Source organism: Scomber scombrus, chromosome 7 (genome assembly GCF_963691925.1).
Source record: "Scomber scombrus chromosome 7, fScoSco1.1, whole genome shotgun sequence".
Taxonomy (NCBI): domain Eukaryota; kingdom Metazoa; phylum Chordata; class Actinopteri; order Scombriformes; family Scombridae; genus Scomber; species Scomber scombrus.
Window position 1 is genome coordinate 13066222 of NC_084976.1, and position 14677 is coordinate 13080898.

A 14677-nucleotide genomic window follows, 5' to 3' on the forward strand; every position below is an offset into this window, starting at 1 on the left:
GAACATAACTGCTTTCCAGGAACCAGCATGAATCAGTGAAGTGCACGCATTTAGAAACCGTGTTTGTGGGCCAAGGTTTTCTCATTGGAATATGCTTCAACACTAAGGAAAACAGACCCCAAATATTTTGAATCATGTATTTATATGATACCTAAGAAACACTTGTACTCCTGTAATGTTACAAAGCAATTACTTACTCATCAGAGCTCATCACCAGGCAGACAGAGCAACACCTTTGCCGTTAGCGGTGTCATGCTGTGTCAAAGCAGGAGAAACGGGGATGTGTTGTGCTAAGGATGCTTACATGCTTTATTTCTGCCTGTAGACTGGTTCCTGTCTGTGAGACACATGCTAACTTGAGGATAAGAGGGTCAGATGGAGGAAGATGGCAAAGCAAAGCAACCTTGATTATGTTGAACAATTTGGTCGTCGTCTCAGTGAGTTTAAGGGTGCTTTTGAGGGAGTCTGAGAAAACCGATGTTAGCTGTTCTTAAAAACAATAACATGCTTTGCTATTATTAATGATAGATGATGCCACATAAAACAACTTCTTGTGAATTTTTCTGATTTATATTCATCTTAATTTGTTCATATTAGTTTATCCCATATTCTACAGCTAATAGTATCTCATATGTAACATATGATTTCAAACACTGCAAACAATGTTGATGTCACCAACTCTTTAGAGCTGGCAGCTAAAAACCAGGGATCTAATCTGTGACATCATCAAGAGACAAATCTGGATTTGCCCAGGCTCAATAAATAGAGTGGCTTTATAGGCTTGTTAGTTGTGTGTTTGAGCTGTTACAAGGCCATAGGTCTCCTATTTTCCTCACCTCTTTCCACACAAGTCGTTATTGAAATTCATCATAGTGAGACATAGTGCACGTGCCTTAATTGATCAATACAAACCGCAGCAGAGCTTGCTCCCCAAGTTTCCACCACTGTCACAGTTTGGATTAATTAGCAGAAAAATGGAATTAGCAGAAAAATGATATGTGAATGTGTGTCTGTGAGGAGCCTTTTCTCTTCCTGTACCAAAACGACACAGGCTCATTAAAACATGCAAGGTCTCATGTTGCGTAGAGACCCACTTTAGACATCTCTGACTTATTGGGTGTCTCTGCTGTTGTAGGAAATGGTGCACATGCTCGGTTACCCTTTTAACCTTTTTGCACTTTGCCTAATTATTTGTTCCACTTTGATTTGATAATGGTTTGAGGAAAACTGCAGGCGAAGATGTATGCATGCCAGCACAGATGTACACACATAGAATCCCTCTCTGTCTCCGACACGTGCACGCAGGCTACATCAGCTGCTGTGTGGTGGGCGTATGAGTAGCGTGGAGAGGCAGCTGACCCAGTTCTACTCTGTAATGCCAGTTCCCTGGCTGTGGAGGTTTCTGCTGGGTGTGAACAATCAATCTGAACAGCGGAACATATACCAGCATATTGTGGCTATGTGTGTGTGTGTGTGCGCGTGTGTTAAATGTACTATACATTTCTGTATACTAGTATTTAAAGATTAGAGCTGTCTTTAACTCTTCTTTCCATTATCAATAAATGAGTTGATTGTGTGTAGCTCTGTGATGCATAATAGTTACTGTATGCATGGTGGTGCTTTGAGCAATATAACAATAATAACAAATAATAACAGCATTCTTTTATGCTCGCAATGACAACGTTAACATGATCATTTTTAGCAGGTATAATTTTTACCATGTTCACTCCTTTCTTGTTAGCATGCTAGCATTTGTACATTATCACAAAACGCAAAGTGCAGCTGAGGTTGATGGGAATGTCATTGAGTATTTGACAAATTGAAATTTTGATCTGAATGTGTGTACCTAAGTTCATGGCAGTCCAGCAAATGGTTGTTGAGACATTCTTACTCACACTTCACAAATGTTGACCATGTGGTGAGACAAGAGTAGATTTAGTAGATTACCAAAGTTATCAGGATACATTATGATACATCATAAATGTCTGGACCAGACATTGTACCAATCAACCAATGTTGAAATATTACACTGGGTGAGTCAAAACTTTGAATTGCTGTTGAAACTACATATAAAGTCATAGGGTCACCATAGTCCTAAGGATGTATGATCTCTGTATGAACTTTCATGCCAATTGATTCAATAGGTCTTGGGATGTATAGATATTTCAACAAAAATGCCAAACTCACTGTGGCGTTAGGAGATGGCCAAAGTCAATAGGTTTATTATTATGGGGACTATGAATGGTTGCACATAATTTCACAGCAAGCCATCCAATATTTCTTGAGAGGTTTCAAGACTAAAGTGGTAGACTGATTGAACAACAGAAAGACAGGCTTTGCCAGTCCTAGCTTCCAGAGCCTAAGATGAGGTCAAATTACAGGTTTTGTCCAAGATGTTTGTGCAAAACTCAAATGTATTGAGTTTAAAATGATAAAACACTGAGTGTTTTTGTCTGAACAATTAACCAGTTGTTCAGTTTATGTGATTTTGATTGATTCAAATTGTTGACCATCCATTTTCTGTATCTAACTTATTCTTTCTTTACCACTATAGACGAGTAAGGACATGAACACAGGTTTTGTTAGTTTTCCCAACCGCTTTTGTGTGTATTTGTTGTCAGGTGGAGACAGTTTTACATTTCACCACAGATATAACACATATCAATCTGTACAGTCTGTGCTATAGAAAATGAAAGAGGAGCTCAAATCTGGCCCTAAGAAATAGTCTGATTCATGATGTGCAAATCGCACATCATGAGAAGAAAGATGTTATCTCCCACGGTGTGTTAAAATTGAACTTCATACATTTTTCATCAAACATATGTTTTTTCTAATCAGTGGATATGGGACATTATTCCGTCTGCAGCAGAGATCCACTGATCTGTGCTCTGCTGAGGAAGCCAAAATGTTGAAATTCTGATTCAACTTGAACTTTTGATTCATAAGAGGTCTGTGTTTTGTTTGAAATAACCTAAAGACATATTTTATGTAAGGCAAGATAAACCATTTTCTCTTTTCTTCTCCTCTCATGATCTCTGTTTACTTTGTTTTTGCACTGCTGTCAAACTTTTTAATCTAATGCACAGATATGCACAATTTTCTAAATTTGAGCCTGAATCTTTCGTCTTTTCTGTGCAGAGAGCGTGAGGGATGCGTTGGGGAGGAAGGTGAAGCTGTCACTGAGAAAGAGAGTGAAACTGGAGATCAAAGGAGACAAGACGGAGAACAGAGTCTTGGTGAGTCAAGTCTTGCTGCTTTCAAGCTTCTTTTTCTTCATTAAGGGGAAGTAATGTGTGTCTGCCTATTTCTCCTACATTCCTCTCCTTTTTAAATGTACATTCTTCATTTAAGAACATCCAAACCTCCATGTTTTTCTCTCTCTTGCCTTTAGCACATGAAAGGCATTCCTTTTTTAACCTTTGCAGTGAGCATCGTTACATTGCAGTCACTCTGACTTTTCAAGTTCAGAAGGCTTTGATTTTGGGGTAATTTATTGAAAGTCAAAGTTACAGAAATGACACATTCATACCATCACCTTGAATATATCATGTCTCATTAAGTCTAAGGGCTTAACTGGTTAGTGCATGGAAGGGCGTCAGTTGGGTTTCCCCTGAAATGAAGTAATGGGGGAAATTGTAAAACAGTTTCCAAAAAGCATCGTTATCTTTGAGTCTCACTGGTCACATTTACTTTAAGTGCAACGATTTAAGCAATGCACGATAATCTTAATACTTTGATATACACACATCATGCACCCTACAGAGAAAGTCTCACAACTCAGATATTTAGAAGCATACTGGCAGTCATCTATAAAATCTTCTCATAAATGAGCACAGATTAAGTGCAGGAAGAAAAGTCTCTGTCTGAATTGCACAATGTGTGAATGACGTGATTTATTGCAGTCTGATGAATTTGGAAATAACAGTAGAACAGTAGAAATTAGACATTTAGTTCAGATCTTTATTCAGCCTCAATCCAAAGTCATGCTAAAACAATAAAAACAGAAGCCAAAGTTAAGCACACTGACCCTAATACTAAAATAATTTCTCCACCCATTTAGTCACACCTCTCGCTGTGTAACCACGTCAGCCTTCAGTCTGTCTATTGGCCAGGTGGAAATAGTAACTCAGAGCATTAACTGTTGGCAAGGGCAGTAAATCCCATGGATGCTAAATAATTAATACCTGGTCGATCATTAAAAATGCATATTGGCTCTTTTTGGGCAGAACAAGGACAGAAAGCTGAAGATAGTTCAGTCAGAACAGTCCTCCAATAAATCAGTGACTTAGCAGGGTCCATAAAGTTTGATGGCTTGAATCAGAAACCTTCCTGTGAATGTTTAATATGTGGCTCTGGATGGAAATAGCAGACGCCTTTTAGTTATACTGCTCTCAGTGGGATGGGAAGCTTTTAGTTATACAGCTATGGGTGGAATAAACAAAAGAATTAGAATTAAGAGGATGTTTCAAAAGCTTTGTGAATAGGCATTTGCACAGCCAAGTTGTCTGCTTTAGGATGTGATATTGTGTAACAAAAATTTCGGCCAGACCCTGTGGGCGTGATGACTCCTGTATACACATCTTTTAACTTGTACATCCAGATTGTTGCTACTGCGGGAACTTGGATGATAAAGAAGTCATCCAGGGACACGAGCAGAGAGAGAACGTGAGAGACAGAAATAATGAGCTTCACTTTCACATCTCCCATACTAGCAAAATGATCTGTGAGCATGCTGAGGTGGGAAGCAGCAGGAGAGGATGAGTTAGTATGCAAGAATATTGGATTTGTCAGTTTATGTAATGTAATCATTAATTGGAAACACATCATCACTGCTGGAATCTGGAGTCATCAGTGTTGCATCAGAAAGAAATATGGGCATGGGGCGTAGATTCAGTGACACGTACATTTTTAAGCTCTGAGTGATGTTTTAATAGTTAAATGTCCGCTTTTATTATTTACGTGTTGTAACTGACTCCCTACGGAAAGTAGCAAAGCATTAAAGTCCCCCTCCACCTAAAATGTGCGTTTGTTGTTACTTAACTGTGCAGTGATGTATGTGCAGAGTTTGAAACAAGAAGGCTGTTTTCATATTCATCTGCTGAAAGTGGAAAGTTTCAGGTTCAGAGTTGAAACATGATTAGTGATGTCACAACTAGTTTGGAGGAAAATTCTGGTCCAGCATGTAACTTACACAAGAGTAAAGAAAACCTGAGGCCTCCAGTGCACGGACACTGAGAGTGGACTTTTCAGTGAAGCCTTAATGAGGTCATTTTACTTTTTGTTTTTTTATTTTTCTTAAAATAATATTAGACACATATTATTTTAAGAAAAGTATTTCTGACATATCTTACAACATGTCTGGATGGGATCTTTGAAGGACCTTCACTATAGTTGATAGCACACTGGTTCAAAAGTGTTGCACAGTTTCTGATGGTAGAACTGATGGTAAATTATCTGGGGAAACTGTGGTGACAAATTGTCACTATTTCTGTCATTTTATAGAATGTGAAATCTCTTTAACCTGAAAACTTTCAGACGAGTGGAAAATGAAAATAATAATTGGTCCTTTTGTGGTCCTTATTGTTATCACATGAGGCTTTAAAATCACAAATGGTAGGTAATTGTAATCATCTCAAAGGAAAACATTTCATCTTGTGTAGTATTGAAATGCATGTTCCCCCCCCCCAAACTTCCCACATGTACACCAATCATTTCTTTTCTATATTTGTCAGCAAAGTTTATGGAAAAATAAAATACTCCCAGACAACCACTTATTTATAGGGGAATCCAGTGAAGTACCTTGTTTGGGGCTAGATCTCTTTTTGGTGTGGCTATATGACAAAACAATGTTATCATGTGGGAGCTACTAACAGAGGCTAGTAGTTTGCATCCGCACATGCACACATACTTACAAAACAATGCAAAGATGTGGGAGGCATTACTGGGAAGTGAAGAATTCCAGTGGAGTGGCTCTGGCATTTTAAACAGGCACAGAGCATGAGAATGACTCGGTGAGTTTGTATCAACGCTCTGCTTGACCCAGACCGAACAAATAAACCACTGTCAGTTGTTCTGCAGAAAACAGAGTTAGAGAAGCCGATTATGGAGGAAGTGGCACTGAGAGAAAACAAACATGCCACAGAATTGTAGCCTGTGAGTGTTGTGGTATCCAAAGTTAAACATGATGAAAAAACAATATATTTACAGATTGTTTTGAAGTCAGATATTATGATCAAACATGTGCTGGCTGTAAATTGAAACTTACATGTTTCTGAGAAGTGTACAGTCATAATGCAGCAAAATGTTAAAGGGCCATTCTACTGATTTTCCACATGTCATGGGGAGTACTACTGAGACCGTGAAAGCAGCTCTGGATGATCCTTCTGAGAAAGGGAGGAAATAACTGTTGAGGGTCATAAGGGTTATCTTGGCTTAGGCTTGTGGTTTTTTTGTGTTTTAAATTTTTTTTTTTTTACCAGAAACCCTGCAATATAGGTTCAGAGCTATAATGTTGAGGTTTACTAGTCAGAGAGCATTTAACCAAAAGAGGCATGGTTTGATTTTGTCCAGTCAATCTGTCTCTCACACAAGTTCCCATATATGTAGACATGTAAAAAAACTCCAAAAATGTCATTGTGCAGGAAATTCAATTGTGCTGAGTGTGTAATGAGTCAAAAGGTGTAACACAGTAAAATAACGAGACAAGGGGGTGAGTATGTGTGTCAAATCTTTATTAACAGATGAAAATGTCCAGAACCATTAAGCAGTAGTCTGTCAGGGAATAATCAACTTTGTGGTGTCTGTGTGACTAATAAGAGAAGAAAAGTGACTCATTTAATTGACTGCCTCCAGTTTCCTGGGACTGAGATTAAAACACACACCTGTGGGTGTGACATCAATGAACCGCAGACAATATTACTGTATTGAAAGAGTAGAGGCGGCTTTTTTCCACTTGAAAATGTTGCTTTAGTTTCATCAGTTGTCACTTTTGTTTTTATACATCAGAACTGTCAGAATATTAACTAAAATTTAACAGTGATGTATTTGTGGAACAGCTGAACATGTACATGGCCTCAATGCAATTAGTCTTTAGTTTTTTGTCATTCTTTTGTGTACTCCATGGTAGCGTTACAGACTTGAAATCCTTTAATGATGAATATTGATCATCTGCCCACCATTATACTACATCTAGCTGCTTGATACATAAACTATATGAAAATATATCCTTGCTTTTATGGTATTTCCAAGTATAAATCACAGACCATGTCAAACACGCAAGTTATCTATCCTTCACTGAGACACACAGTTAAGATTTAATGATTTGAACTGACATTTATTGAACTTCCCGTGCTTACATACTGTAGCCATTAAGCTTGATTTACCTCAGACAATGCAGGGCATCTATGTAAAGTCTAAAGTACACAGATAATGAAGGGAGGAATATGGATATTTCTACTGTCAATTTGCCTGTCTGTCAAATACACACAAGGCATTTCCCTTTTTCCCCGCTGAGCTCAGTTCACACTGGGAGTGGAGCACTACTGTGCCCGAGGCGTTTTTTTAAGCACACTAAAGCTTGATAGATACAGTCGCCTGCCTCCTTTGAAGAAGGAAGGAGGTAGAGATAATAACATCAGTCCGTCAAACACACCCCAAAGAAGAGGAGAGGAGGGAGGAGGAAGAGTGGGAGAAATGGGCAGTGAGACGTATTGTATGGGGCAGAAGGGATGAAGAGTGAGAGGAAAAGAAGAAAAACAGCAACTCTTGTGAGACAGAAATCACTGGTGACATTATGTAAAGCTGGAAAGGAAGATTTAACGCATATCACTGGTGACAACCAAGCAATTCAAGTCCAAATTAGTATCTAAACTTGTGAGGGTATACATTTTTGCAATATTGTGAAAATGTTTAATTCTGTAGTTCCAGCTTCTTAAAAATGAGGATTTTCTGTGATACCTATTGCTTTCTGCTGTCCTGCTGTTAGTCACGTAGTGGTGTTACTCATTTATAAATCCTTGGCTGACACTTAAGACTACAGCACCAGATTGTTGGCTTAGTGTCCAATGTCGTCTTGATCACCTGGTATAAAAAATGGACAGTATATGAGTGTGTATTTACCCTGGCCAGAGACTGTCACCAATAGCTAACTACTACTGTCTCATTGTTTCCTTTGTGGGAGTGGCACTAATACAGCTCAGATGACACAGTGTGAAACATTATTATATCTACAGTAATACAGATATTAATCTTATTTCACGGTTCCATGAAGCATATAGATACTATCAGTTCAGTTTAGGAGTGTATGGGGTTTATTTAATGCTTTCAAGAGGAAGCAGGTCATTTCAGATACAGTCATTCAAACCCATATCTGACTCCAGGATGTTTAAACTATTGTTTGTAAACTAGAATGGGTCCTACTGCCAAAACAGACGTATCCTTAAATTACCATGAATCTTTGCTGTGGTTGACTAATGTTTGAGGGTTTTTTAAATCTACATTACATTTTAAGAACTAATCAGGGACACCACTGTCTTATGTCACACAAAATTAGAACTTTAGGGAGTTGTTGTATTGCAGATGTAATGATACAAAATGATAAAACTTCATCTGACACCTACAGTATAAACTGTTTGTAAAGAAACATTTATATAAAAAATATATAAGAATATATACCGCTCATAACTGGAGGAATGGATCATCACAGAATGTTTGTGACAAACAGTATAAGGGTCAATGACATAACGCTACTTTTTTTGTTTCCATGTGGTTTAGGCAAATTTAAAAGGGGTTAAAAATGGAAAATAAATGCATGAATACATTGCACCCATTCCTTTTTTGTGGACAAAATATAACATTTCTGCTTTTAATCAATTTTGAGACAATATATTAGAGGATTATGGCAAAAATATCTAAGTGGTGTAACCATCAGAACTTGAACCAAAAGAATTGCACTTGCTTAAAAATGCTTAAATTGTTGTCAGGTGATTTCTTTTTTCTTTTTTCTATGATACAACACAAGTTAAATTTTAAGATGAAATTACCATGATTGTTTCTTGACTGGATTTAAATACAATATCCTAATCATTTCTTGTTGTCAGATATTCCTTTTTCTAAACTGAAATAACATGAAAAAGTTAACTGAAACTTGTTGACTGTAATATTAGATTTTCTGCGTCCATTTCTTCAACAAACAATGGTGTTAGACTATAGAAGGAACATGGTCAGGCAGTGTACAGTATCAGATTTCTATGAAAAGTACTTCTTACACCCATTGATGCAACCCAGTGTCCATTTGGTGTAAGCAGTATTTTTTTCATAAAAATGTGATTATGTACAGGAAAATAAATGTGGACCATCCTGTTGTTTTATCCCTCATAGTTCCACATACTTTATTTTCCTATATGAATAATAATCTTTTCAGTTAGTAAAAGACGACTGTGTGGATCATAATCTAAAAAGTGTGGAGTGCATGTTCATTTTTTTCAATGAAAATTGTAGCGTCCACTCTGTATGTTGCTGTCAGATTCCTCAACGTGTGGTGACGTTTCATTTCACCTCTCACAGCTTGTCTGAACATGATTTAAAATGGGGTCTTGCACCATTTTACTGAGGACGCCATAAATTATTAGTAGGTCAACAGAAAGCTTGGCCAACTCTTTGTTCCAAAATAATGGGAACAAAGCTAGTAGTAAGCTGAATTAAAGTGGCATTCATAAAAATATTGGAACATTTTCTTTGATAGGAGCACTATGTCATAGTATTCCTGGTCACCTCAGTGAGACTACATTTACTCAATCCCAAGATGGAAAATGTTTAAGCACCCCTGCTCACATCTGAGAAAAGACCAAAGCCTACAATCTTATCCAACTTGTCTTTCCACCGCCCCTCTCTTCTTTTCTCTAACGGCAAGGTCTGTCATTAGGGGCAGTGAGAGAATGGAAGTGACCCAATTCTTTACTCCCAGATGATCACCTGTAATGTCCCCTCATGGGAACCTGCAGTCCACCAGTATCTTTTGTTAGTGACTCTAAAAGTGCCATTCTGAAGGCTGCAGAGCAAGAATCTTCCACATTTTAAAATCTCTTAAAAGATTATAATATCCTGTCTTTGCTGTAGGCTGCTGAGGTTTTTGTCATGTGACTACTTTCTATTCAGAAAGGTTTTAGAAATAGCTGTGAATTTATAGCTAAATCCACATTTTTAGGCAGTTACCCCAGTTACAGTGAACCCAGCCCTGGTGGCGATAGATGTATTAATTTATGAATTAAGTTGTTATTGCTGTCATGCACAAACCTATGTATGTGCATTTTGATACAATTCTACAAAAAATAATGAAAACCAACTCAAAAAGCTTTAACTATCATATCTTCTGACCTTCATTGTGTAGAACAAACAAAAATCATTCACCATAATAACGTTGGAGAAATTAGAGTAACTACCAATTAAATAATCCATATCTTCTCCAAGGTTTTGTGACAATGTTAGCACTCTTAAAAAAGTCAAAATTAAACAACAATTCCAATTTGTTTTTGTTGAGCCACTTCATGTAAAATCATCATAGTGTGTTCAGTACAAAATTAAACAGGACTCGCTACCTCTTCTAAATCACACAACTCACACAGTCTGTTTGCCCTTTGAATACGTTGTTGAATTTGAAATAGTGATTTTTTTTTTCATCATCTTCAACCGATAATCTAAGTGTAAAGTTAAAGTGTACTAAGCAGGAATTACCGGTTGGTATTTGTTAACATGCAGAAAGTTGGCCCCTCATCCCCAGCCCAACAAGCAAGAGAGAAAGAGAGTAAAAGAAAGTGGTGGTCAAGCGAGGTAGAAAGTGAATGAAGAGAGTGAGCGGTGCTGGTTAGAACGAAGCCATGAATCAGAGTAAGAAAACGTTATTTTGGGATTGTTTTACAGCTGTTACGTTCTAAAGCATAAATAAACACACCCACATTCTGCTCAGAGAGTGTGTGTGTGTGTGTGTGTGTGTGTACTAGGTATTCCTAGTGTGTGTGTGTGTGTGTGTGTGTGTGTGTGTGTGTGTGTGTGTGTGTGTGTGTGTGTGTGTGTGTGTGTGTGTGTGTGTGTGTGTGTGTGTGTGTGTGTGTGTGTGTGTGTGTGTGTGTGTGTGTGTGAAACAGGCACACTGACAGCAGAGGAGCAGCACACAGCAGTACTCTACACACAGCATGGGAGGGAGATGGAGAAGTCGGGAAATACTGAGTCAAATTAAAAAAACAGTGATGTAACCTGGTCACTATGCTACCAGGCCCACTTCACAACCTACTGTATGTGTTGTTATTGGCTAGGGGCTACACACCCACTGCCCAAAGGTTGACGCCTAGAAACATTCCAAACACAGCAAAGAAACTAATAAATTGGACACTGCTACACACTTCTCTTGGATCATTAGTGGTGATTAAGAGGTGTTTTTGTATAAATATTGTTTAAGGAAAATCCTTCATAGTATACCGTTTTAAAGAGCTGGAGTTAAGAGAGAAAGATTGTAGGTCAAGGAGAGCACTCAAAAATCTGGCAGTACACTGAAATACACTGATGGAGAGGACCAACAGTCCACTTTAGATCTATTTACGAACACATGTAGAGACTTCACAAATTACAATATCACATGACCTGCCTTTACAAAAATTGCAAGAGAGTCATGTCATGTCACAGTTATAATCATGTAGCATTTATGTTATTTGTGTACTTTGCTGCAGCACAAGTATCTAGTTCTTAAATACATTTCAGTGTATTGTTGGGTTTGCTTTTGTGCAGTTAGAAGGTAGATCATCAGTGTTTCAATGGAAAGTTAAACATGTTTACATGCAAAACACAGTTGACGGCAAACCACCATTTTATTTCTGTTTGGTATTTTTTAAGTATCAGGAAATTTGATGACAATGGACTGGAGTGACTTGATCTTTCCATCTTTTTTTTCAGGTTCAGTTCTTCAGTGGGTGTTTGTATTTATAAGATTTGTGGTCAGAACGATGTCTTGACAGAAACCACATTGACCTCATAGGGGTCTTCCCTGCTCAAACAATCCGTTTTTAGTTTTGCTTTCATTTTTGAGGTTGGGAATTGTTTTCTGTATACAGTGTGTTTTAAAGTGATATATTTGCTTCGAGGTATTTAGTTGAAACAGAAAATGACAGAATTTCTATTCAGATTTGCTTACAACTGATTTTTTTAAAAAGCAGAAGATAAAACATTGTTTTGTAAGGATGAATTGGGCACTGATGATGACTTTGCACCAAATGATTCAACTGGTTGGATAATTAATGGATTATTCAGTTACCAAATTGATCGATAGTCAACTGAATATTTCAGCCATTTTTACAGCTTTTCAAGTGTGAGTATTGGCTACTTTTACTTTACTTCTACTTTTCTTTTAAGTTAAAGTAAACTGACTACTCTGGGTTGTATAATGTAGGTCAGACAAAATAAGTCGTGTGTATTGTCATGGGTTGTTTTTTTTTTTAAAGTTTTCTTGGCCAAACAGTTAATTTATGAAAATAACCAGCCAATCAAGAATGAAAATAATGTTTAATTGCAACCTCTAAATGATTAAAAGATGCATGAACTGTTTTCCAGTAGTTCCAATATTCAGGAGCTTTTCTTCATGTCTTGATACTAGTAATTATGGCTGCAACTTATTATCAGTTTAACTGTTGATTAATCTGAGGTTTATATTCTTAATTGTGAAAAATACCCCTTACGGTTTTCTAGAGCCTAAGGTCCAAAAAACCAAAGCTACTCAGTTTTCAGTGATATAAAAGAGAAAAACAGCAAAACCTCCCATTTAAGAAGCTTGAATCAGCAAATGTATGGCAAATTGCTTTGGTTCTTGTAATAATCTTAAAACATCCAGCAACTTAACATCTCAAAAGAAAAGGGTCCAGCATGGAGAATTTTGTCATAGTGTAGTCACATCTATGTGCAATTTAAAGTTTCCAGTTGACCTCCCTTGCAGTGCAGCAGGAAACATGCAAATATAAACAAAGAAAAGATCCCAGTTGTCCCTTGTGGGGTTTGACCCACCTTGTTACTGGGAGGCAACAGTGCCAAATATAGTTCAGTCCAGCTGTGAGACGTCAGTGGTGACACGATTCCTCCTCCACACTGATCAAAATATGGGTATTATTTGAACGTTAAGTGTACCCACTCTGAAATAATCTCATTAGGTACACTTCTTTGTTTCTCTTTGTTATGTCCTTACAAATTTAAATTGGATGAAAGAAAGTAAAACACACTTCAGTGATTCCACTCAACTTGAGGCTGATCTGCTGTGTCACACTGTGACCAGTTCATTCAGAGCCGCCTCTCAGAATAGGCTGAATGCAGTTTAAGTTAGTCATGAAGCCTAATTTTAGCACACTGCTTCCACATCATGCTTGACTCAGACTTAACTTTTTCAGGCTCTTTCTAAGTGGTTTGGTTTCTGTAAAGTGCTGGCATAGACACAGCTGAATGAACTGGTTAATTAAGAAAGATACTGCATGTAGTGTGTATGTGTGATAGTTCGATGTCTTTTTGAATATCTGCAACTACTCAAAATACAACATCGGTTTATATACTGTGTCTACATTCCCAGTGTGGCTACTCCCTGAATAAGTGGAAAGGTTGAACATGCTCATTATGTCCTGTATGTTCACTCACTGTCACATTTTAGTGGCTGAGTATCTATCAGTCTCTGCGTTGTATTACGCTCCACCGAGCTGAATAGGGATTTTTTTTTTATTGCAATGCATGTTTCGAGCCCACAATGCCCCACAAAAACTTCCCTAGAGAGATATTAACCCGCCCACAGTGCCTGACCTCATGCAAGCCCCGCCCACAGTCATTCATCTTCATTATCTCATAGGTCAGGGTCATTGTCACTCAGACGAGCTTCGCAATATAATTGCCGCAGGTCATTGCCTTGATAGTTTTGGTTTTTATAATGTCTCACAGTATTGACTTCCAATATGTCTGGTTTAACCTCTGGATCAAATGGACCGATCATTTCTCTTTTTTTACATTTCAATGACAGTAATTAATAACTTAGTTTCAGTTTTGTTTAAAAACTGTCTTGTGCTTGTTTGACTGGTCCTATCCCCAGTGAATCTTGTTTAACCATGCTCTGGGAAAAGAGGCTGTTGGGTGTTGTAATAGTACAGTGTAAGTCTGGTTTCATTGGGTGTAATTGAATGGGGTTTGTAGGTCACAGCAACAGTCTGCATTGATTGGATGATAATGACATTTGCGCGCCATGTCATAGTAAACAACCACACAACAATCAAGTCTAATCAGTGTGATCTTTTCTGTCAAAGAAGCCCAAGTGATAAATATAAGACTAACTGCATAATTTGTCTCCCTCAGAGAGGCTTTTCTGTCATGTTGCCTGAATGGTGACAATTTGGCTTTAATCCTGTTTTTTTTTAATTGAGTGTTTAAAATTTGAGACCAACTGCAGAAGAGACTGAAAGCAGTTTGCTCTCTCTGCCTTCAAGGACTCTGTCGCAGCTATTTGTTTAAGCACCCATGCAGCTGTTTGTCAGTAAAACAACTGCACTGCATATGACTGCCAGAGCTGTCAAATTGTTTTGCTGTAAGGGTGGTTTTCATGGTGTCCTTGCAGTCGATGTTGCATCACTGTTTTTTGTCTCCTTCTTCTTCATCTGTAAACTGTTCA

At 37.8% G+C, this 14677-nt stretch overlaps 1 protein-coding gene across 1 annotated transcript in view; it reads left to right on the top strand.

Moving 5' to 3' along the window:
- Nucleotides 1-14677, top strand: part of LOC133983371 (F-actin-uncapping protein LRRC16A-like) — a 66325-nt gene that overhangs the window by 1760 nt on the left and 49888 nt on the right. Inside the window, exon 2 of the mRNA XM_062422438.1 lies at nucleotides 3139-3236. Within this exon, the coding sequence (XP_062278422.1) occupies nucleotides 3139-3236 (98 nt within the window). The remainder of the gene's footprint in view (nucleotides 1-3138; nucleotides 3237-14677) is intronic.